Source organism: Dreissena polymorpha, chromosome 14, assembly GCF_020536995.1.
Source record: "Dreissena polymorpha isolate Duluth1 chromosome 14, UMN_Dpol_1.0, whole genome shotgun sequence".
Lineage (NCBI taxonomy): Eukaryota > Metazoa > Mollusca > Bivalvia > Myida > Dreissenidae > Dreissena > Dreissena polymorpha.
In genome coordinates this window covers 52,306,218-52,329,344 of record NC_068368.1, presented here as the reverse complement: position 1 = coordinate 52,329,344, position 23,127 = coordinate 52,306,218, and the positions used below count along the sequence as shown (strand labels likewise).

General features: G+C 39.6%; 1 protein-coding gene across 2 annotated transcripts in view; it reads left to right on the top strand.

The window, feature by feature from the left end:
- Positions 1-23,127, top strand: part of LOC127857002 (uncharacterized) — a 76,462-nt gene that overhangs the window by 34,560 nt on the left and 18,775 nt on the right. For both annotated transcript variants that reach the window (XM_052393255.1, XM_052393256.1), the window contains exons 6-13: positions 18-84; positions 729-851; positions 2,557-2,665; positions 11,661-11,839; positions 16,591-16,734; positions 18,193-18,318; positions 18,680-18,868; positions 20,713-20,871. In XM_052393255.1, coding sequence (XP_052249215.1) covers positions 18-84; positions 729-851; positions 2,557-2,665; positions 11,661-11,839; positions 16,591-16,734; positions 18,193-18,318; positions 18,680-18,868; positions 20,713-20,871 — 1,096 coding nt within the window. The remainder of the gene's footprint in view (positions 1-17; positions 85-728; positions 852-2,556; positions 2,666-11,660; positions 11,840-16,590; positions 16,735-18,192; positions 18,319-18,679; positions 18,869-20,712; positions 20,872-23,127) is intronic.

Here is a 23,127-nt window from a genome sequence, read left to right as displayed (position 1 = left end):
GTGCTTTATACTTACAGAATTCTCTTACTTTCACTATGACAGAGGAGGTCCAACCATCCAACCGTCTTGTTATGCAACCAGATGGTATGTCAAATATGTTTTTCTTACCTTTACAAAATTGTAGAATTTGCATTTGACTTATTAGGAACTTTTTAACCGATTATACAATTGATTTGTAGAATGTGATTTCCAAGTGCTTTACTTTGAAAGTCTTGAGCTTTTTAGACATCAAATGAACAATGCCAATAAAATCACGTGAAGGGCCAAACAAATTAATTTCAAAGTTTTATGTTTGATTTTTTTTAATGTAAGCTATATATAAGTGGTGAATGGAGTTCCTTAATAAATGATATGAATAAATTACTCCAGCTCTGCCCTTAATTCAACAAGCTCTTTTAAGGTTTATAATACAATGCTTTCGAAAATGTCACTTATATTTAAATTTATTTGTAGTATTTTTTAAGCATCACTTGTGTATATCATCACATGTAAAGCATCTGAACTTTGTTATACAAAAGTTCACATGAGTTTTGTTTGTTATTTGGAAAGAAGCATGCGGTGGTGTTTATGACTTCAAATTAATAATTTAATGGAGTTATCCTTAAACAATGGCAGGGGAAAGTAAAATGTGTGTGGCAAAGCCCAGTTCTTAGTGTTGTACAAACCACATTTTCACATATGTTTTTTCACTGAGTAGTGTATGTCTAATGTGCTTACTTTTTTTTTAGGTACCCTTCATTTTCTGTGGTTGACTTCCGCAGATAGCCAATACTTTCGTTGTGTTGGGACCAACAAAATCAACGGAGTTACTGTGTCAAACCCACAGATCCTGAAGCTGAATGTTGCAACAGGTAAAGTTATCCATTTTCAGTTAAGGTTTTGAATATATTGTTAAGTGAATTTCATATATATGTTTCTTAATAGTTTTTAGTTGCATGAAAATGCTATACCTTTTTTAGACGTTATTCCATTTTCATGCAGAATCAAACCCTAAATTGTATTGGTGCACTTGTTTGCATAAATTGTGACAAGAGATTGATTTTTATCAAGGACCAAGACATAGGTTGAAGGCATGAGGCACTTTAAACTGTTTGTCGTTCTCTCTTCATACAGACATGGCGAAAGACTGTTTCAATTTGTTTGCCAGACTGGCCTACGAGGAGAAATAATTTACAGGCCAGTTGTTAATTTCACAGGCCTCAATTATAACATGAGTGTTTAATCCTGGAGGGACATTGCATAGTAAATTCAAAAATTAAAAGTTAACGTGGTTGATTTATAAAAGGGCTAAAAAAGTGAGAACAGCTGATGTGAAGATTAAATTAAGTGTATTTTTAAGTTTGGGAAAGATATGTACACATATAAACGTACATAATTGCGTTTTATTGATGTATTTTACACAGATTTATTAATATATTAAATACGTTAACCTTTTATTATCTCCCATTTCACTAACATGCCATAACAGTAAACTTTATAGAGTGACCAACATTATAAAGCAGAATATGCACATGAATCTGATTATACACAGATCAACGAACATATAAATCCAATCATGTTTGTCTGTTTCCATTTTTGAACGACAATATTGTTAGATTTCTTTTTGCGAGTAGAATGAACTCCAAATTATGAACATTAATTCTGTGACATTCATAAATTTCTAATGACAATGTGTTAATTCTATCTAAAACGTATTCTCCATCATTCAATGACAAACACTTTTCATTAATCTATGCTTATTATATGATGTCCATCGATAATTTGATTTTAAATAGTCGTTTTCACTGAGCATCGTTACTTCTTTTTATTGTCCGCCATCTTGGAATATTTGCAACACGCCTGCAAAAAAAAAAATTGTACAGATGTCCGACTCCTTTTGCGACCATGTGAAATTATGTTTGTTAAATTAATTCACAGGCTAATCAGGATGAGACTTTCCACTTTTATATTTTTATGCTCCTGGTAGGGTGGCATAAAGGTGTTGAAACGTCCGCCAGTCTGTCCGTCTGACAAAAACTTTAGCATTGGCCATAACTTTTGCAATATTGAGAAAGCAACTTGATATTTGGCATGCATGTGTATCTCATGAAGTTGCATATTTTTGAGTGGTGAAAGGTCAAGGTTATCCTTCAAGGTCATTAGTAATAAAATACAATACAAGGGAAGTAATAAGCTTTAAAAGGGAGATAAGTTCTAAGCCTGCCAAATTATGTATTGAAATTTTATTTCAAAGCGGCGCAATAGGGGGCATTGTATTTCTGACAAATACATCTCTTGTTCATTTAAAGAAAGTCACTTCTTAGCAAAAATTAAGTTTAGGTGGAAAGTGTCGTCCCTGATAAGCCTGTGGGGACTGCACAGAATAATCAGGGATGACTTAACGCACATGCTTTACACCCCTTTTCACAGAGCACGGCTCAAATATATTTTTTTAGGGTGAACATATCACTTCAGGCCTAAAAGTACAATTTTGGGACATAAATTCCGTTTGTATGTCCGCTGATTATAGTCCTGTTTTCTGGAACATTGGTGACGCCAGTTCTAACTTTGTTACAGGTCAAGATAATAACCGTGCCCCAGAGATTAAGTATAATGATGATGTTACAGTGATGGCTGGGGAGGATGCTGTACTCACATGTATCTTCTCCTATTACACAAAGACAGGGTAAGCTTTGTTTACAGGTTAACTTATAGTTTCATCCTTTGCCCCTCCCTCCCTCCACTCTCCCACACCTATTCTCAGTTTTAGGTGTTTTTGCTGCTGTGTATTTGCTCCCTGCTTTGGATATATTTTGGACACAGTCTAGTTATCTAGTGAAGAATGATTGAAGATATGACCTTCCTAAAAAAAATTCATTTAGAAAACCGACTCCCCTTATATGTCTCTATAAAAATGTTTTTTTGGTCAGGATTAAAAACAAAAAATTATGTGCAAGCTCTTCAATTGCATTCATCAAAACCATTTGCGTTTACTGTAATTATTTACTGTAAAATATAGAAACAAACAATATTTAAATCATACAGGGTCTGAAAAGTAAGAGACAAAAAGTACAGGTGTCTGAAATTTAGAGAAACTCTAAAAATAATGCATTGACAAAAGGATATGTGTATGCAATGTGTATGGCGTCATTGAATTGGAGCATGTGTTTGTAAAATAATAGGCAGTACAGCATAAATTACTTTGATTTATGTTTTGCTTTACGTTGTAGGGTGAAACCATTGTCTCTGCAACATAGTTATTCACCTAATAATGCAAATGAAATGGCCTGTTGCCTTCAGGCATTTGTCTGCCAGGTTTTATGATCTTAATCTGGTTGTAAAAATGCATGATCCAAGGGTCATCAGATAAGCCCACCAGGGCAGCATTCTTGTAAAATATCATAAAAAATGTTGGATTATTAAGAGTCATTAATTACCAACAAGAACCTGTATGTCCGAAAATGTAGAGTCACAAATATAATTATTTTGGATCAAACTTGGGTGTGTTCATAAAACACAATGTCTGGAAACTTAAAGATTAATTGCGGTACACAATTTCAGAGAGACTTTAAAACGGGCCTTTTCACGTTGTGGTAAACAGACAAAATAAAAAATGTTTCAGATTCGCAATGTTGAGTCACAAATATAATTATTTTGGATCAAACTGGGTGTGTTCATAAAACACAATGTCTGGAAACTTATAGATTAATTACGGTACACAATTTTAATAGCTTAAATACGTTACCTGCTATCTAGATAGCTACTTACTCCAAAGGATCGTATTTTATCCGGAAGCTTTCTGTCGGAATCCCACACTTGTCATAAACCTGTCTAGGTCGGAACGGTCACATAGTGCAGTGCAACCAAAAACGGGATATTACCCAGAATCAATCACTCTTATTCCGGATGCGATATACAAGGCCGACATTTTTGTTGTTTACTTAATTGTTGCTCTGTTTCGCTGGATTCTTCTGTTTTACAGAACTAGAGAAGTTTTGAATTGTGTTTTAAAATATTCTCCGTTATTATCCGATTATTTCTGTATTGTTTTGTGATTTTGTTTGTTTGTTTAAGGCAAATGCCTCAAACACGTGGTGCGTGTGGCCACATTAGAGCAGCTTGGGATAACCATGACAGCTGCCTTTCGTGTGCCGGATGCAACCAGGACAACTGCTGCCCTTTCTGTTTGAATTGGTCAGAAGAAACCTGGGCCATCAAGCGTAGACCATTCAAGAGCCAGAAAAGCAACATGCGTGGCTCAGGTTAAAGTCGGGAAAGTTCAGCTAGCCATGACTTTTCCCCACACGACCTCGACCACATGCCATCAGGAGATGCCATGCATCGGTCCTTGCCTGGTGTCAAAATTTGACCGGTCCGTTCATCGGGAACGACCAGTTGACCGGTCCGGAGACTTCACCGGTCACTGGTCACCGGTCAACATTGACCGGTCCGGTCACCGGTCATGCTATGACCGGTGTCGTCACCGGTCAACCGGTCACTGACTGGTCCGGTCACCGGTCATGCTATGACAGGTCCGATCACCGGTCATTGACCGGTCACCGGTCACTGACTGCTTCTGTCACCGGTCATGTAATGACCGATCCAGTCACCGGGTACCGGTCTGTGCCACAGACCGTTCCAGTCACCGTAGATGTTGACACTACCTTGTCAGTACTCCACAAAGGTAGACGCAGTCGCGTTTCTACTGTGAGTCACAGACGTAAACGCGTAGTGTCTGATGTTTCCGGCTACTCCTCCACCTCGGGCTCGTCATTGTATGACTCATCGTCTTCTTCAACTAGCCCTCATCATTATCGGAGTGGACGTCGTTCATGCTCACCGAGTGTTTCTCGGCATAGATTTTCTTGTAAAGAGCGATCACGCCAGCGCTCTGGGAGACGTTCCATCAGGAAACATCATTCCCAGCGCCGCCGAACAGTGTCTCGGCATCGCAGGGATAAGGGACATAAACCTTCCTCTATTAGGCGCTCTCGGACCCCTAGATCCCCTAGGCGATCCTTCTCTGAGGAATCTAGTGACACCCTTCCACGTGTGTCGGCCTCTATTTTGGCCTCAACACACACTTTAGCTGTTCCTACAACCACTGGGCATAATTTGTATTCTAACACTAGTTCGCATACATATCAGGCTCCAGGTACAGGGGTTTACCTAACCACTTCGGCTGCCTTTCCAGCCCCACGGGTCTCTTCCACATTGCATAGAAGTATACCCCGGGCTGCCGCTACACCATCAAATCCCAATACTTTTTGGATCCAACAGTCGCTGGGAATCTTTGTCCCTTTTTCGACTGATCCTTTACCAGCGACCGCTGGTATTCAAAGTGAGTCTGCTGACTTGATCACTGATCGACCTAACTCACCAGCTATATCTTTGATGGTGCCAGAAAACGATCCTCTCATGATAGAAGCGGATGAATCTAGTATTCCTACTTCTGTATCCACCGGTTTCAATCAATCCAATGCTCTCGCAGACGGTTCGATTGAGGCGGGTTTGGAGTCTAATGAGGCCGAACCTTATTATTTGGACTCTATCAATCAGGTTTACGAACTAATGTTCCATACCTTAGATGAGGACTTCTGCCCCGCCCTTCCTTGTCTCTTACAGGATCTGCTGTTACCGTTGCAGAACAGGTAGCCCGCAGACGGGAGCCGGGCAGGATAAGTAAGGCGACTTCCGGAGTGGATCTCCGCCTTCTTATTGGCTCTTCCACAATGGCTGTATTCCAGTCACTTGAGCCAGCCAATAAACCTTCGCCATCTCCATGGAAAGCCCCTAAGGAGCTGACGGAGCCTTAACAGATTGACGGCGGTAAAAGTTATAAGGCCCCGGTACCCGACCCTTCTACCGGTTTGGACCTTTCCAAACTTCCGGTTCCTGATGCTGACATTAGTAAGCTGTCCCTTACAATGCCTTCCTCATCTACCCATACAGCAGTCCCTCTTTCCCTGTTGGAAAATTGGGAGCTGAGAGAACGCCGTTCCATAGGTCTGGCTAACCAGCTAGATCTTATGGCAGCCACAGCCTTAGACATGATTTGGGAGCTCTCTGATTCAATCCCAGAGGAGCTCCATGCCTTGTTGATACACCTTTCACGTACTACGCAGTGTTTAACACACAATGCTGCGTTGTCAATGTCTGAGATGTTAAGGCTTCAGAGAGACCTCATCCTCTCTTCCTTGCCCAATAATTTCCTTTTGGAAACATGCGTAAACTCCCTTCAAACTGCTCCTTTAACAGCAGATTCTCTTTTCGGAGGGAGGATACAGGCGGCACTTATTGCTGATCGTGAAGATCAGATAATGCCTCCTTAGCTAGGAGCAACTCTGGCCAGCGCCCTGTGGTTTTTAAGCGCCCTGCTTCTAAGCCCCCAGGAGCCCCACCGGCCAAGAACACTAAAAGGGACAGTTTCCCCAAAAAGCGTCCTTCTGCTCCAGGTCAGCCCACACATAGGCCTTCTTTTCAAAACAGAACATCTTCCTATCGGAAGCCGTCTGTAAGCCAAAATTGGAGTAAGGGCAAACCCAATGCGGACAAGAAGTCATTTAATCCTTCTTCCAGCAAGGGTGGACCTCCAAAAGGTCAGCCCTAGGTCAAACCCGTTTCTACCGCCACAACCTCCAATGTCAGAGGTACCAGTCGGGGCCAGACTTATGCACTTCGCAAATCAATGGCTCCAAATAACTTCGGACGCGTGGGTTCATTCTCTTGTCACACAAGGCCTCACTTTTCAATTCGAAAAAAGGCCCCCACTCTCTCGCGTCCCAATCGATCTGGTATCTCCGCATCCACAACTTCCAGACTCCATTCTCGGACTCCTGGAAAAACAGGCGGTAGAAAGGGTTCACGACCCTTGTTCTCCAGGATTTTACAGTCGCCTTTTCCTTGTTCAAAAGAAAAGCGGCTCCTGGAGACCAGTCATAGACTTAAAAGTGTTCAACACGTTTCTAGTCAAACCTACTTTCAAGATGGAGACTCCTGCCTTCATTCGGCGCTCCATCAAACCCATGCAATGGGGGGTTTCCTTGGACCTGGAAGATGCATACTTCCATGTTCCTATCCATCCCAACTACCGGAAGTACCTGCGCTTCTCCTTTCGAGGCCAGGTCAACCAGTTTCGGGCGATGCCCTTTGGATTGGCCACAGCTCCACGAGTTTTCACCAAACTCATGGCCGCAGTGAGCGCACATCTCCGATTACACGGGGTTCAACTGCTTCAGTATTTCGACGATTGGCTCTTACACCAGCTCGATCGTCAACTGCTTCTGCTACACCTAGAGTTCTCTTGGAAGGAGCTCCTCTCTTTAGGACTCCTTCTCAATGTAGCCAAGTCAGACCTTATTCCCTCTCAGGATTTCATATTCGTGGGAATGAATTTTCTGACCCACATCAATCGGGTCAGGGTATCACCGCAACGTATATCAGACCTCCTTTTGAAGGTCAGATGGGTGCTGTCCCAATCTCATATCACAGCTCAAGATTTCCTCTCACTCAACGGTATCCTGAGCTCTGTAGCAGACTTCGTGCAGTTGGGACGTCTCTTCCTACGTCCTCTTCAGCACTATCTCTCAGCTCAATGGAAATGGTCTCCAGACAATCTGCTAACACAGATTCCCATCCTTCCGTCCTTAGTCCCTCACCTTCTATGGTGGCTAGACGAGGAGACCCTGTTGGCAGGAGTACCGCTGCTTCCCCCGCAACCGTCTTTACATCTCATAACGGATGCGAGCATGGAAGGTTGGGGCGCTCACCTGGAACCCCGCAGCCTGACATCAGGATTGTGGTCTCCTCAGGAGTCTCACCTGCACATAAACAATCTCGAAATGCGAGCAGTCTTTCTAGCTGTTTCTCAATTCCAATCACATCTTCGGGACTCCTGTGTGATTGTATCGACAGACAACACATCAGTCGTGGCTTACATCCAGAAACAGGGAGGTACACACTCTCACTCCCTGTATCTGGAACCAAGGAACTTACTTGTTCTTTGCAAGAGCCTCAACGTCTCTCTCTTGTCCAAACACATACCAGGTCGTCTCAGCGCCCTGGCGGACGGTTTGTCTCGCAAACACCAGTTACTTCCATCGGAGTGGACACTTCATCAGGAAGTGGCCAATCAGATTTTCCTCACATTCGGTTATCCACTGGTCGACCTGTTTGAGACCAGAGACAACCACAGACTTCCTCTGTATGTGAGTCCAGTGTACGAACCAGCAGCATGGGCGTTAGACGCGCTTTCGTTCGATTGGGATCAACTGGACGCTTACGCTTATCCCCCACCCATTCTAATTCCCCAAATCTTAGGGAAAATCAGTGTGAGCTCTTGCCATATCCTCCTGATAGCCCCTTGGTGGCCCAGGAGATCCTGGTTCAACGACCTCGGTCTCCTGTGCAATTTTCCCAGGGAACTCCCGCACAGATCAGATCTCCTATCTCAGAGAGGCAGACTTCACGTGGATCCATACATGTTCCACTTACACGTCTGGCTGTTATCAGGCAATCCCTGCAGAAGAAACGAATTTTCTGTCAGGGCTTCAACGCTCGTTGCCTCTGCAAGGAGAAAGTCCACCAGAGCAGTCTATTATGCTTGCTGGAAACTCTTCTCTAATTTGTGTGTTCAAGGGAAAATTGATCCCCTCAATCCCTCTGCTAGACGCATAGCGGATTTTCTAATCTATCTCTTTGATGATAAGAAACTTTCTCTTAGCTCCATCAAACCATACAGATCTATGCTTTCGCATACCTTGGCTTTTCGTAAGTCATCACAAGTCTGTGCTGACCCAGCCATTTTGGAACTGATCCGAGCCATGGAACTTAAACGTCCTGTGTCTCATTCTCTTACCCCCAAATGGGATTTGGCTTGTGTTCTTGGATGGCTTACTAAAGCTCCCTATGAACCCCTTAATCAGGCTTCTTTACAGTTCCTAACCTGGAAGACCGTTTTCCTTCTTACCATGGCTTCATCCAAACGTAGAAGTGAAATTCATGCTCTTTCTATCGGAGATAGCCATCTTCGTTTTGATTCCTCCGATGACTCCGTCACTTTGTTGTGTCAGCCAGGATTCCTTGCTAAAAATCAACTCCCCTCAATGGCTTCTAAACCCTTCAAGGTCCCAAGTCTTTCTAGAACTTGTGGAAATGAAGATGAAGATAGACCTATGCCCTGTCAGGTCTGTGAAGTTCTATCTTAGTAGAGTTAAGTCTATTGTAGGTTCTCGCAAGAGACTCTTCATTCCCTTAAAAGGGGGGGGGGGCGATGTGTCTGCGGCTTCTATTTCCCGTTGGGTAGCCTAGACAATAAGAAAGGCTTACTCTTCTCTTTCATCAAGGGATTCATCCCTTTTTAAGATTAGACCGCATGAATTACGAGCAATGTCGGCTTCGTGGGGGTATATTAATCATACCCCACTCTCTGACGTGCTTCAAGCTGCTTTCTGGAGGAATCAGACCACCTTTTCATCTTTTTATCTTCATTCTCTGGAGTGCCAACAGGACAACTTGTATCTGTTGGGCCCCCTTGTGGTTGCACAAACGGTAGTATCTTCTACGGCATAGGTATATTATGCTTATCCGTGAATTAAGTTAAGCTAGTACTAACGAAGATTAGCTGAGAACCCAAGATATGGGTTCCGCTGTGATGGGGAGCTATTCGCGAACCGTTCCGCCGCAGCGGCAAAATCAGCTATCTAAATAGCAGGTAACATATTTAAGCTATTAAAACAAATTTTTATAGTAAAATTCATTTTAATTAGTAAATACTTACCTGCTATCGTTGAGTCCCACCTCCCACCCCGCTCTTCGTATAATATTTTCATATTGTTTATTGGAATAAGAGTGATGGATTCTGGGTAATATCCCGTTTTTGGTTGCACTGCACTATGTGACCGTTCCAACCTAGATGGGTTTATGACAAGTGTGGGATTCGGACAGAAAGCTTCCGGATAAAATACGATCCTTCGGAGTAAGTAGCTATCTAGATAGCAGGTAAGTATTTACTAATTAAAATGAGTTTTATTATAAAAATTTGTTTCAGAGAGACTATAAAGGGGCCTTCTCACGTTGTGGTAAACAGACAAAATAAAAAAAATGTTTCAGATTCGCAAATGTTTGTGGTAGTTATGATGAAACAGTAATACTGAACATTTACCATGCTCCAAAATATCCATTATATGCATCTTTTGACAATTTAAAAACCTGAAAATTATAAAGCATTGCAATGTGAAACGATTTAATAATGGGGAGAGTTCTGTTGTTGTTGTTATATTTTGTGATACTCTGAGGATTGCTTTTATAAAGATTTAAGTATAAAATACATCACATGTTGTATGAGCACGGAAGGCCGAATGGTCTAAGTGATAGACTTCTTCTCCTAAGTGATAGATTTTTACTCCAAAGGTCAGTGGTTTGAGCACAGTTGAGGGTTACTTTTTATGCCCTCGGTAGGGTGGCATATAGCAGTTGAACTGTCAGTCCGTCTGTCTGTCCGTCCGAAAACTTTAACCTTGGCCATAACTTTTGCAATATTGAAGATAGCAACTTGATATTTGGCATGTATGTGTATTTCATGAAGCTGCACATTTTGAGTGGTGAATGGTCAAGGTCATTCTTCAAGGTCAAAGGTCAAAAAACAAAATCCAAGAAAAGTGACAAGCTTTAAAGGGAGATAATTTATATTTTATATCATTTGGCAGGTACAGATCATTTTCACAAGGGAAGTAATATTTTTTTAAAGGATATGATCTGAAACAAATTTTAAGGTCAATGTTATCCTTCACGGTCAAACGTAAAAAAAAACAATCCAAGGGAAGTAATAAGCTATAAAAGGGATATAATTTCTAAACCTGCCAAATGATATATTTAAATTTTATTTCAAAGTGGCGCTATAGGGGGCATTGTGTTTCTTTCAAACACATCTCTTGTTTTTTATGCCCCCTGATCGAAAGATCGGGGGCATACTGTTTTTGGCTTGTCTGTCTGTCTGTCATTCGTTCATTCATTGTGTGTGTCCAAAAACTATAACCTTAGTTTAGGTTTTGCAATAACTTTTGCATTATTGAATATAGCAACTTGATATTTGGCATGCATGTGTATCTCATAGAGCTACGCATTTTGAGTGGTGAAAGGTCATCATCCTTTAAGGTCAAAGGTCTAATATATGGCTTCAAAGCGGCGCAATAGGGGGCATTGTGTTTCTGACAAACACATCTCTTGTTCTTTCTTCAATTTTATTCTTGTTTTTTACTGGGGCTCTTAAGATCGGATGTTTACAGTTATCAATATTAAGCATTTAATGACAATCTTCAATACATGCCAAAATCTGTGAAAAGGCCCCTTTAAGTATAGGCTGGATGCGTGATGACCAGTTTTTGATGAGGCACATTTCAATTGTGTCAGAGAAACTTTAAGTATATACTTGACACGTGGCGACCAGTTTTTAATGAGGCACATTTCCATTGTGTCAGAGAAACTTAAAGTATAGACTGGACACATGACAACCAGTTTTTGATAAGGCACATTTCAATTGTTTCAGGTAAACTTTAAGTATAGACTGGACACATGACAACCAGTTTTTGATAAGGCTCATTTCAATTGTTTCAGAGAAACTATAAGTATAGACTGGACACATGCCAACCAGTTTTTGATGAGGCTTATTTCAATTGTTTCAGAGAAACTTTAAGGATAGACTGGACGTTTAACAACCAGAACTTGGGTTCCGGAACGAAGTTGACACTGCCCAAGGTCAAGGTTCCCGATGACAAGCAGAGTCAGGCGGGAGAGTACATGTGTGAGGCCCACCTTGTGGGAGTGCAGCCTGTACGAGCCAAAGTCATCCTGAAAATCACATGTAAGTAGGCCAGCTTACTGTTAAATCTTTATTTGTTTGTTGAACATGAATTTTCATTGATTGTATGGGTGTCCATTCCACAAATTTGAGATCCCTTTTCTTTTTAGCTCACCTGAGCGATACCTCGGGCTGAGCTATTGTGATCACTCAGCGTCTGGCGTCCGTCCGTCCGTCTGTCTGTCTGTCTGTAAACAATTTGTAAACATCTTCTTCTACTAAACCATTGAGCCAATTTCAACTAAATTTCATGTGGAGCATCCCTAGGTCATGGGACAAAAGAATTGTTAAAAAAAATTTGATCACATAACCAAGATGGCCGCCATGACCATATATGGTAAAAACCTTAAAAAATCTTCTTGTCAGAAACCGCTCATCAGATTTTCAAAAAATTTCACAGGGATGACCTTTGAAGGCTCCCCTGAAAAAGTTGTTCAAAGAAATTTGATTCCTCAAAAAACATGGCTGCAGGAGCTCGTTGAACTTTGCATGTTTATTCGTTTTTGCCTATTTTGTGAAAACTTTCAAAAATCTTCCACATTTTTTGTCCAAACCTTTCCAAATTTGCACAGTGTCTTTATATCAATGAGGACAAGAACCCTACAAAAAATGAGCATTATTGGTCCATGAAGTACAGAATTACCTCCCCTTGAATTGAGAAAATGGTGTTTATGCAATAAAGTCCAAATTTTTCATCCAATTCTTTCCAAACTTGTAAGGATTTAGCATGGTTCAAACAAGGGAAACAACTACGGTTTATGCATGTTCTTTTTATTACAGATTTGCCTCCCTTTAATTCATTCAAAATCTCATTTTACAGCAGAGATTCCAAATCTGACCTGTAAATGAGCCCCATATTTACTGCCAGTGCTAGGTTACCTTTTCCCATTTGATCATTCTTAAGTATTGGTCTTGTAATGCTGCTACTGCTTCTGCTACTGCTACTGCTACTACTACTACTACTACTACTACTAACTAACTACTACTACGACTACTACTACTACTACTACTACTTCTACTACTGACTACGTCTAACTACTACTACTACTACTTCTACTACTACTACTACTACTACTACTTCTAACTACTACTACCACTACTACTACTACTACTACTACTACTACTACTACTACTACTACTACTACTTCTACTACTACTACTACTACTTCTACTTCTACTACAGTACTACTACTACCACCCACCACCACCACACCCACACCACGTCTACTATTACTACTGTCTAGCTGACTACTGCCACTACTACTACTACTTTTAACCACTACTACTACTACTACTACTACTACCACTACTACTATACTACTAACTACTACTACTACTACTACTACTACTACTACTTCTTCTACTACTACTACTAACTACTACTACTTCTACTACTACTACTACTTACTACTACTACTACTACTACACTTACAACTACTAGTACTACTACTACTACTACTACTACTACTACTACTACTACTACTACTACTACTACTACTACTACTACTACACCACCACCACCACCACCACCACCACCACCACCACCACCACCACCACCACCACCATTCACAGTGACAAAAAACGTATTCACACAATGGCTGCTACTACAACTTATAGCCCATATAGGGGGGCATGCATGTTTTACAAACAGCCCTTGTTTCTATGGGATTTTAACCACAACTGTTCATGTTTATCTCCGACACATATTTTTAGGTCACCTGTCATGAAGTGACACGGTGAGCTTATGTGATCGTGTGATGTCCGGCGTCCGTTGTGCGTGTGTCCGTGCGTCCGTCCGTCAATAATTTGTTTGTGTAGACAGTAGAGGTCACAGTTTGCATCCAATCTTGATGAAATTTGGTCAAAATGTTTATCTTGATGAAATCCGGTTTGGGATTGTATTTGGGTCATCTGGGGTCAAAAACAAGGTCACTAGGTCAAATAATAGAACAACCTTCTGTAGACAATAGAGGTCACAGTTTTCATCCAATCTTTATGAAATTTGGTCAGAATGTTTATCTTGATGAAATCTGGGTTGGGATTTTATTTGGGTCATCTGGGGTCAAAAACTAGGTCACTAGGTCAAATAATAGAAAAACCTTGTGTAGACATTAGAGATCACAGTTTTCATCCAACCTTTATGAAATTTGGTCAGAATTCTTGATGAAATCTGGGTGGGATTGTATTTGGGTCATCTGGGGTAAAAATCTAGGTCAAATAAATAGAAAAACCTTGTGTTGACAATAGAGGTCACAGTTTTCATCCAATATTTATGAACTGTGGTCAGAATGTTTATCTTGATGAAATCTGGATTGGGATTGTATTTGGGTCATCTAGAGTCAGGAACTAGGTCACTAGGTCAAATTATAGAAAAACATTGTGTAGACAATAGAGGTAATAGTTTTCATCTGATCTTAATGAGTAAGGTGAGCGATTCAGGGCCATCATGGCCCTCTTGTTTTATTTTTTTTTTCAAAATCAGAAATCCATGAATTAACTTGTCCACAAAAGTTTTTGAAAAATAAATAAATTTCATGCTGATTAAATAAATTATTTTACAGTATTTGCCTCCCCCCCCCCCCCCCCCCCCAAAATACAACGCTTTAACAATGTATGGCCTGTTATTATGTGATTAAAAAAATATCCTTAAAGTACTCGATATATTTGATAATGAAAGAGGTAAGGTTATCACAGAAAGAATGTCCCAATCTGGGAAAGCAATCCCATAACTCTGCTTTAGACTCTTATCAGATGTACATGTATTAAACTGTTTTGTCAGAAATCTATATCCATAATACATTTGTGATGATATAAATGAAGCATATGTTTTCATTCACTTTTATGTATGAAGATTAATTATGGTGTCATTGTGGCACTACCAAGTGACACTTTGGGTGTGAAAGAAGTCACCATATAGTGACAGCTCCTTTTTTAGTACATTTTATTGCCCCTACCGGTGAAACCGGAGGGGACTTATGGTTTGCTCTCTGTGTGTCCGTCAGTCTGTGAGTCTGCCACACTTTTCTGGATCCTGCGATAACTTTAAAAGTTCTTCATATTTTTTCATGAAACTTGAAACATGGAGATAATGAACATCATTTCATTTTGTTCATATGTCAAGAATTCTGGTTGCTATGGTAACAAATAGACTAGAAATATTGCTGAAAATGGTGGATCCTGCAATAACTGTAAAAGTTCTTCATATTTTTCATGAAACTCGAAACATGGATAGATTGCAATATGGAGATTATGCACGTCATTTCATTTTGTTCCTACGTCAAGAATTCGGATTCTATGGAAACAAATAGACTAGAAATATTGCTGAAAATGGTGGAGTTTCACCGGTAGGGGACAATATTGCTTGACAATAGTCTTGCTATGTGAGCTTTGCTCTGACAAAACAGGACTTCATTCATCTGCGTTAATTGTAGCCTCAGATTAACCTTTGGATTTGCACAGGCTAATCAGGGATGACATATTCCACTTTAAATTGATTTTTGTGCCCCCAAACCAGCAGTTCTGGGGCACAAGTCGCGCCGTCCGTCTTAAGTTAGTTAGTTAGTGTGTCCGTCTGGATTAGTTTCCGCTCAATAAGTAGAGCAATTGTCATCAGATCTTCACCAAACTTTATGAAAATGTGTATGGCAATAACATCTAGGTCAAGTTTTATAATTGGCAAAATTGTCCCAGACAAGCCGAGTAACGGCCATTGAATCATTGCAAAAAATTTGGTTTATTGTTTCCGCTTAATAACTCGAGCAAATGTCATAAGATCTTCGCCACACTTCATGAAAATGTGTAAGGCAATAACATCTAGGTCAAGTTTGCTATTCGGCCTAATTGACCTAGACTCTCCTGAGTTACGGCCTTGAATCATCGTACATTTGTTTTTTTTCCCGTTTCTGCTCGATAACTCGGGCAATTTCATAGGATCTTCGCGTAAGGCAATAACATCTAGGTCAAGTTTGATAATCGGCCAAATTGACCCAGACACTCGTGAGTTACAACCCTTAATTCATATAAAAATTGCGTTTCTTCTCCTTTCCGCTCTATAACTCCAGCAATTGTGATTGTATCTTCACAATACTTCTTGAAAATGTGAAAGGCAATAACATCTTGGTCAAGATTGATAATCAGCCTAATTGACCAAGGCACTCCTGAGTAACAGCCCATGAATCATCGAAAAATTGAGTTTTTTCTCGTTTACGCTCAATTACTCAAGCAATTGTCATTGGATCATCACCAAACTTCATAAAAATGTGTATGGCAATAAAATCTAGGTTATGTTTTATAATCAGCCAAGTTTACCCGGGCTTTTCTGAGTCACGGCCCTTAAATCATCAAAAAAATGCTTTTCCACTCAGTTTCCCAAGAAATTGTAATCAAATCGCTACCAAACTTCATGAAAATGTGGTAGTCAATAAGATTTACGTAAAGTTACATATCCAGCCAAATTGACTCAGACACTCCTGAGTTACGGCCCTTGAATCATTGAAAAATTGCGTTTTTTCTCGTGTCCGCTCAATAACTCAAGCAATTGTCATTGGATCTTCACCAATCTTCATCGAAGCATTTTTCAATTATCAGAGCATCTAAGGGGGCATGTGTCATCCTTTGGAGACAGCTCTTGTTTTGTTTGAAGAAATTCTGTTAGTGAAAATCCAGTTTAGGCATAAAGTGTTGTCCCTTATTAGCCTGTGCGGACTACATTTGAATCCTTATAATCCTATACACTACCTGTGTCTTTCCACCAGCGCCACCAGAGTTTCTGCCTGCTGAGAAGCCAGCCCACCTGTCCTCTCCTGTAGACAAGGATGCCACATTCCACTGCCGGGCCACGTCATATAACGCTTACCAGGGGCCGCCGGTATGGATGATCAATGGGAAACCTCTCATTGGTAGGGCCACTTTCTGTGAAATAAATGCTTATTTTAAACTTCATCTAATTGGAATGATGGCTTATTTTAAACTTCGTCTAATTGGAATGATGGCTTATTTTATTTTGAACTTCCTATCATTGAAATAACAGCTTATTGTCCCCTACCGGTTTCACCGGAGGGGACTTATGGTTTGCGCTCTGTGTGTCTGTGAGTCTGTCACACTTTTCTGGATCCTGCGATAACTTTATAAGTTCTTCATATTTTTTCATGAAATTTGAAACATGAATAGATGGCAATATGGACATTATGCATGTCATTTCATTTTGTTCCTACGTCAAAAATTCTGGTTGCTATGGCAACAAATATTTAAAAAATAAATAAATCTGTCAATGGTGGAGCCGGTAGAGGACATATATTGCTTGGCAATAGTCTTGTTTCAAACTTCCTCTAATTGGTAAGATGGCTCATTTTAAACTAAACAATAACCTAAGCACATAAACGAGTTTCATACAAATCAAGAACAGTTTTAAAACTATATATTTTCAGCAGTTTATGCTAAATAATAAATAACTGGCAAAATCTTATATTCTGGTGCAGACCAGTGTTTACTTACTGTTTAATAGACTGATCCAGGAAAAGCACAAGATTAGAAAACCCCACTTATTACCCCGGTACAAACAACGCTGGTCCATTCAGTGCTCCAGCTAGGCCTTAATCGAAGGGCGCCGCGCCCTGCCCTCTCGAACCTCCGCCCTGCCCCCCGAACCTCCAACCTGCACCCCCCCCCCCCAAAAAAAAAAATTTTTTTTTTTTTTTACATATGATTATTCATAAATCTCTTATTGCATTGTAATTACTTTAATCCTCATTGTAGACATTATATTTGAATGATTTAATAATAATGGGAATAATACAATTATTTATAACAAATAAATTAACATGCAATAGGAAGCATTCCAGAAACACCCGCGCGCTCGTACGTGCCCTTTTCACAAAATACTGCGCGTCGAAAGTGCCTTTTTGACAAAATACTGCACATCTAAAGTGCCCTTTTGACAAAAAAGCCCCCCTGCCCTTTTCAAATCCTAGCTGGAGCACTGTCCATTAAATCAACCTATGATAGCTTACTTTAAATAATAACGGTTGATACGGTGTGTGATTTTGATTGGATTATAAATGGGTCATATTTATTTGTACCAGCAGATTAGTGGGTTTTTCCAAAAAGATGCTTTTTCCCGGATACATATATTTGTGAACACTTTGATTGAAACAAAGACAAATCAATTGAAAAACAGTTCTGGTTTAAATGGTGGATGCTTTCTTCATGTACAATTTTTTTTACGAGATTGAAACAATTTTGCAAATCAGACTTTGTTTCAGGCATAATTTCAATATTTTAGCAAATGGCTCAAATGACCAACTACAGTGTGAACCCTGTGACCTCCATGCAATTAACTATGGACACATGTGTTACAGGTTGCCCCCCATTCTTCTTCGACTGTGGTCAGCCAATTGAAGGATATTCCAGGTGTATTCCCATCAAGCAGTTCTGCAATAGCAACCCAGATTGTCCTAATAATGCTGATGAGATTAACTGTCCTAGTAGGTTACACATTCTTAATTTTACTCAAAATAATTAACCAGAATTCTAAACATGTGATTGCTGTTCTTTTCCATTTGTCTAAGGATGTTTTTTTTTAAAGGATCTGAAGTAGTTTGTTTTAATATGCAGCCTTTTGCTTTTATACCTCAAGAGACCTATGAATTCTAAATTGGTCAGCTTGATGCTTGTTTGCTTCAGTTGACCTTGTATTCAAAAAATGAAGAGTATCAATATCATGAATTAATGCTTTTAGTGCTTTTTTCAGGGCTTATCAGCAAAATTTTAAGTATTTTTGTTAACCTATTCCTGGATAACTTATTTTAAGTATTCCATTTATGGGACATTATCTACATTTTTAAGGCAAAACCTGCCCAGAAGGCACCAAGTTGTGTTATGATGCCTGTATACCGAATGCTCAGACCTGCGTAGCCCCTGCAACCTGTGAGTTCCCAAACTTCAGTTGTGATCAAGGCAAGAAGTGCCTGACTCGTTCTCAGATATGTGACGGTATTGCGCAATGTGGGGACGGGAAGGATGAGGAAGGCTGTGGTAAGTGGTAATCTGTGAGTTCAGTTTCTTGTAAAGGAAACTCCTGCTTAGGCAGACATTTGTGTCCCTGGTTACTTTGTGTGCACTGCAAAGGCTAATATGGGACGACATTTATGCACATGAATAAAGCCCAGTTTTCGCAGAACTGTTACAAACTTTTTATGATAATAACGTTTTTTGCAGTTGCAGTTGATAAATACATATCCAATTAGCTCCAGGTTAGTTTACTTTTACAGTTATTTCTTGTCCTTTAGAATAATTGTACCCCCACAAACGAAGTTTAGGGGGGTATATAGGAGTGTGCTTGTCGGTCGGTCGGTTCGTATTAAGTGTGCGCTCTCTTATTATGCCCCCCTTCGAAGAAGAGGGGGTATATTGCTTTGCACATGTCGGTCGGTTTGACTGTCTGTCGGTCGGTCCGTCCACCAGGTGGTTTCCGGATGATAACTCAAAAACGCTTAGGCCTAGGATCATGAAACTTCATAGGTACATTGATCGTGACTCGCAGATGGCCCCTATTGATTTTGAGGTCACTAGGTCAAAGGTCAAGGTCACTGTGACCCAAAATAGTAAAATGGTTTCCAGATGATAATTCAAGAACGTTTATGCCTAGTTCAAGTTGTTTTCATCCGATCTTCACCAAACTTGGTCAGATGTTGTATCTAGATAATGTCTAGGTCAAGTTGGAATATGGGTCATGCCGAGTCAAGAACTAGGTCATGGGGTCACTTAGTGCATTTTAAACATTTAGCATGGTGTCTGCTCTCTAATTCAAGTTGTTTTCATCCAATCTTCACCAAACTTTGTCAGAGGTTGTATCTAGATGATGTCTAGCTCAAGTTCAAATATGGGTCATGCCGGGTCAAAAACTAGGTCACAGGGTCACTTAGTGCGTTTTAAACATTTAGCATGTTGTCCGCTCTGTTATTCAAGTAGTTTTCATCCCATCTTCACCAAACTTGGTCAGAAGTTTTATCTAGATGATCTCTACGCCAAGTTTGAACATGGGCCATTGCGGGGTAAAAACTAGGTCACAGGGTCACTTAGTGCGTTATTTAACATTCAGCATGGTGTCCGCTGTCTATTTTAAGAAGTTGTCATCCGATCTTCACCAAACTTTGTAAGAAGTTTTATCTAGATGATCTTAAGGCCAAGTTCGAACATGGACCATGCCAGATCAAAAACTAGGTCACAGGGTCACTGAGTATGTTTTACACATTCAGCATGGTGTCTGCTCTCTAATTCAAGTAGTTTTCATCCTACCTTCACCACACTTGGTCAGAAGTTGTATCTAGATGATGTGTAGGTCAAGTTCAAACATGGGCCATGCTGGGTCAAAAACTAGGTCACGGGGTCTCTTAGTGCATGTGCATGGTTTTCGCTGTTTTTTGTAAAGACAACATGCAAAATATTCTGTGTCAATTCAGCATGTGGGAGTATTCGTCATGTCTGTGACAAAGCTCTAGTTGAAAATTGTCATTGTGGATTACAAATGGGAACGTCCCCCCTCCCCCCATTTCCATTTTTTGAGGCACCCTCTCAGAAGATTGGTGTTAATTTTTGTGCTTATAGTATTGGGCTTTTGGTGGGCCTACCGGAAGACAGAGCACCCTCAGTCTGCATTGAAAGTGTTGAAAATATTTTTTAAGTTTTCTTATCGTTTTCATAACTTTTGGCGTATGAACATTTTCGATGACAGGAGCCTTGAGTAGAACGAGCCTTGTCCTGTGAAAACTGGGACTACTCAGGCTGATCTGGGACAACATTTACTCACAATGGCATGCATTTAGCTCAGTATTCACAGGAGGCTTAGATTTTAGTATGAAGAATTTCCTTTATTTCAGCCGGAAAGGCTATGATAGAGAGGGGGAAATTCAGATTGAACTCCCAGAGAACCCAGCTTACAATTCCCAGGGCACAGAAGACCGATGTCATGTGTGTGCAGTGCCTGGTTAGCAATAAGTATGGCAACATCTTTGGGGACGGCTGTCTAACAGTTATAGGTCAGTCAGTATTGAATGATATAGTGGGTAATGTTTAAGCCTTACAGTTATAGATGAGTCAGTATTGAATGATGTAGTGGGTAATGTGTGAGCCTTACAGTCATAGGTTAGTCAGTATTGTATGATTTATTGGGTAATGTGTCGGCTTTGCCAAAAGATTACCGTGGGGTAATGTATATGGTGTCTGCCTAGGGATCGGGAGATCGAGTTTGATAACCGCTGTGGTAGCGTTCTTTGATCTCCCCAAAAGATTCAAAGTAATGGTTCTACCCAGAAAGCTGACTCAAGAGTGTTTCAATAAGCCATAGGCTTTCGCTGCTTTCAAGCTTGAATAGATAGGTATAAACAGGGTCCTGTCGTAGACTTGATCTCTAGTTGGAGAGAATTTTAGGGATCTTTCCAAAATCATAATACCAGATAACTGGAAACATATTAGAGATTGTTTCTGAAAGTTATGCTGTTTGAAACAATCAATATATTTTGTTTGTTAAGGTAAACAATGTGAAAAATGTAAAAACAATACATTGAACAATGATATGTTAGGGCTTCCTGTAACTAGTATACACTGTATCGACAATGTTCCAGCGCCAGCGAAACAGGTAAACATGAGAGACACGACTCTTCAATACACTACATAACTAGTGGTTTACAACTGTTGAATGGGGTTAAGAAGTATTCTCAACAATTGACCATGCTTATCAGCAACGGTAATTAATAATCACTTAACACCACATAATCACACATGCATGAAGAATTTACCATCTGCAGGTCAAGAACCTGTTTATAGAATATAGTTATATACTAAGAATATAATTTAATAAATGTTTAAAGCCCTGTTTAAGCATTTATTGATTCTTAGTTTTAGTACTATAATTTCTTGTAATTTTCATAATTTTGTAATTAACATAATTTAATAAATGTTTCTGTAATTTACATAATCTTGTAATTTACATAATTTAATAAATCCTAAGAATATAATTTAATTAATGTTAAAGCCCTTTTTAAGCATTTACTGAATCTTGGTTTTAATACAATATTTTCTTGTAATTAACATAATCTTGTTTTTTACGTCATTTAATAAATGTTATTGTAATTTATCTAATCTTGTAAATTACATAATTTAATAAATGTTTAAAGCCTACATCCTAAGAATACAGTGTAATAAATGTTAAAAGCCCCATTTAAGCATAATTGATCCTTTGTTTTAATACTATCTTTTCTTGTAATTTACATAATCTTGTTATCTACTTAATTTTATAAATGTTCTTGTAATTTACATAAACTTGTCATTTTCTTAATATATTTTACGACTGCAACGATAAAACAACACATTACTCCATTTAACTAGTTTAATGACCCGATTCCAAAATATTTTGCCTCCCAATAAACATCACAAAACATGTAATAGAATGCGCAAAGTATTCACTAACAGATCTCTTTAATATATTATACGAGTAAAAAATGAGATATAAAAGGCCGCAGCGTTACGCAAAGAAATAACAGCCGGTGGTAACCACGAGCCCCAAAAGATTGGCTACTCACTCATGGAAACCTGTTACTTTAAAAATATGCCTACCGGAGGTGGATGAGCACACGTTAAAATTACAAAACGTGAAGTAACACCGTTATAGTAGCAACACCGCTTACCCAAAATAAAAAATGCTATTGCTCATCAAGCGACCGAACTAGGAAGAAACATATACTTTGCTGGACTAAACCTAGTTCAGCCAATCGCTTGACCATTGGATCACACTTTTACATGATAATCGCTATGACACTTTTAATGACTCACTAATACTTTACTTGATCACTACACTTGTGATCACACTTTTTTCGCACTTGCGAAAATACTTTGTACCTTTTACATACTTAATCGGACATTGATCACTACACTTGTGATCACACTTTTTGCGCACTTGCGATAACACTTACTTGATCACTACACTTGTGATCAAATACTTTTACTTGTACCTTTAACATACTTATTCGGACATTGATCAATACACTTGTGATCACACTTTTTCGCACTTGCGATAACATACTTAATCGGACATTGATCACTACACTTGTGATCACACTTTTTTGCACTTGCGATAATACTTTTACTTGATCACTACACTTGTGATCACACTTTTATCGCCACACTTGCGATAATATTACATGTACCTTTTTACAAACTTAATCGGACATTAAAATTCAACTTATCGCTCAATCAGCGATTTGACACCTAAATGTTTTTGACCCTACGGTATTGCT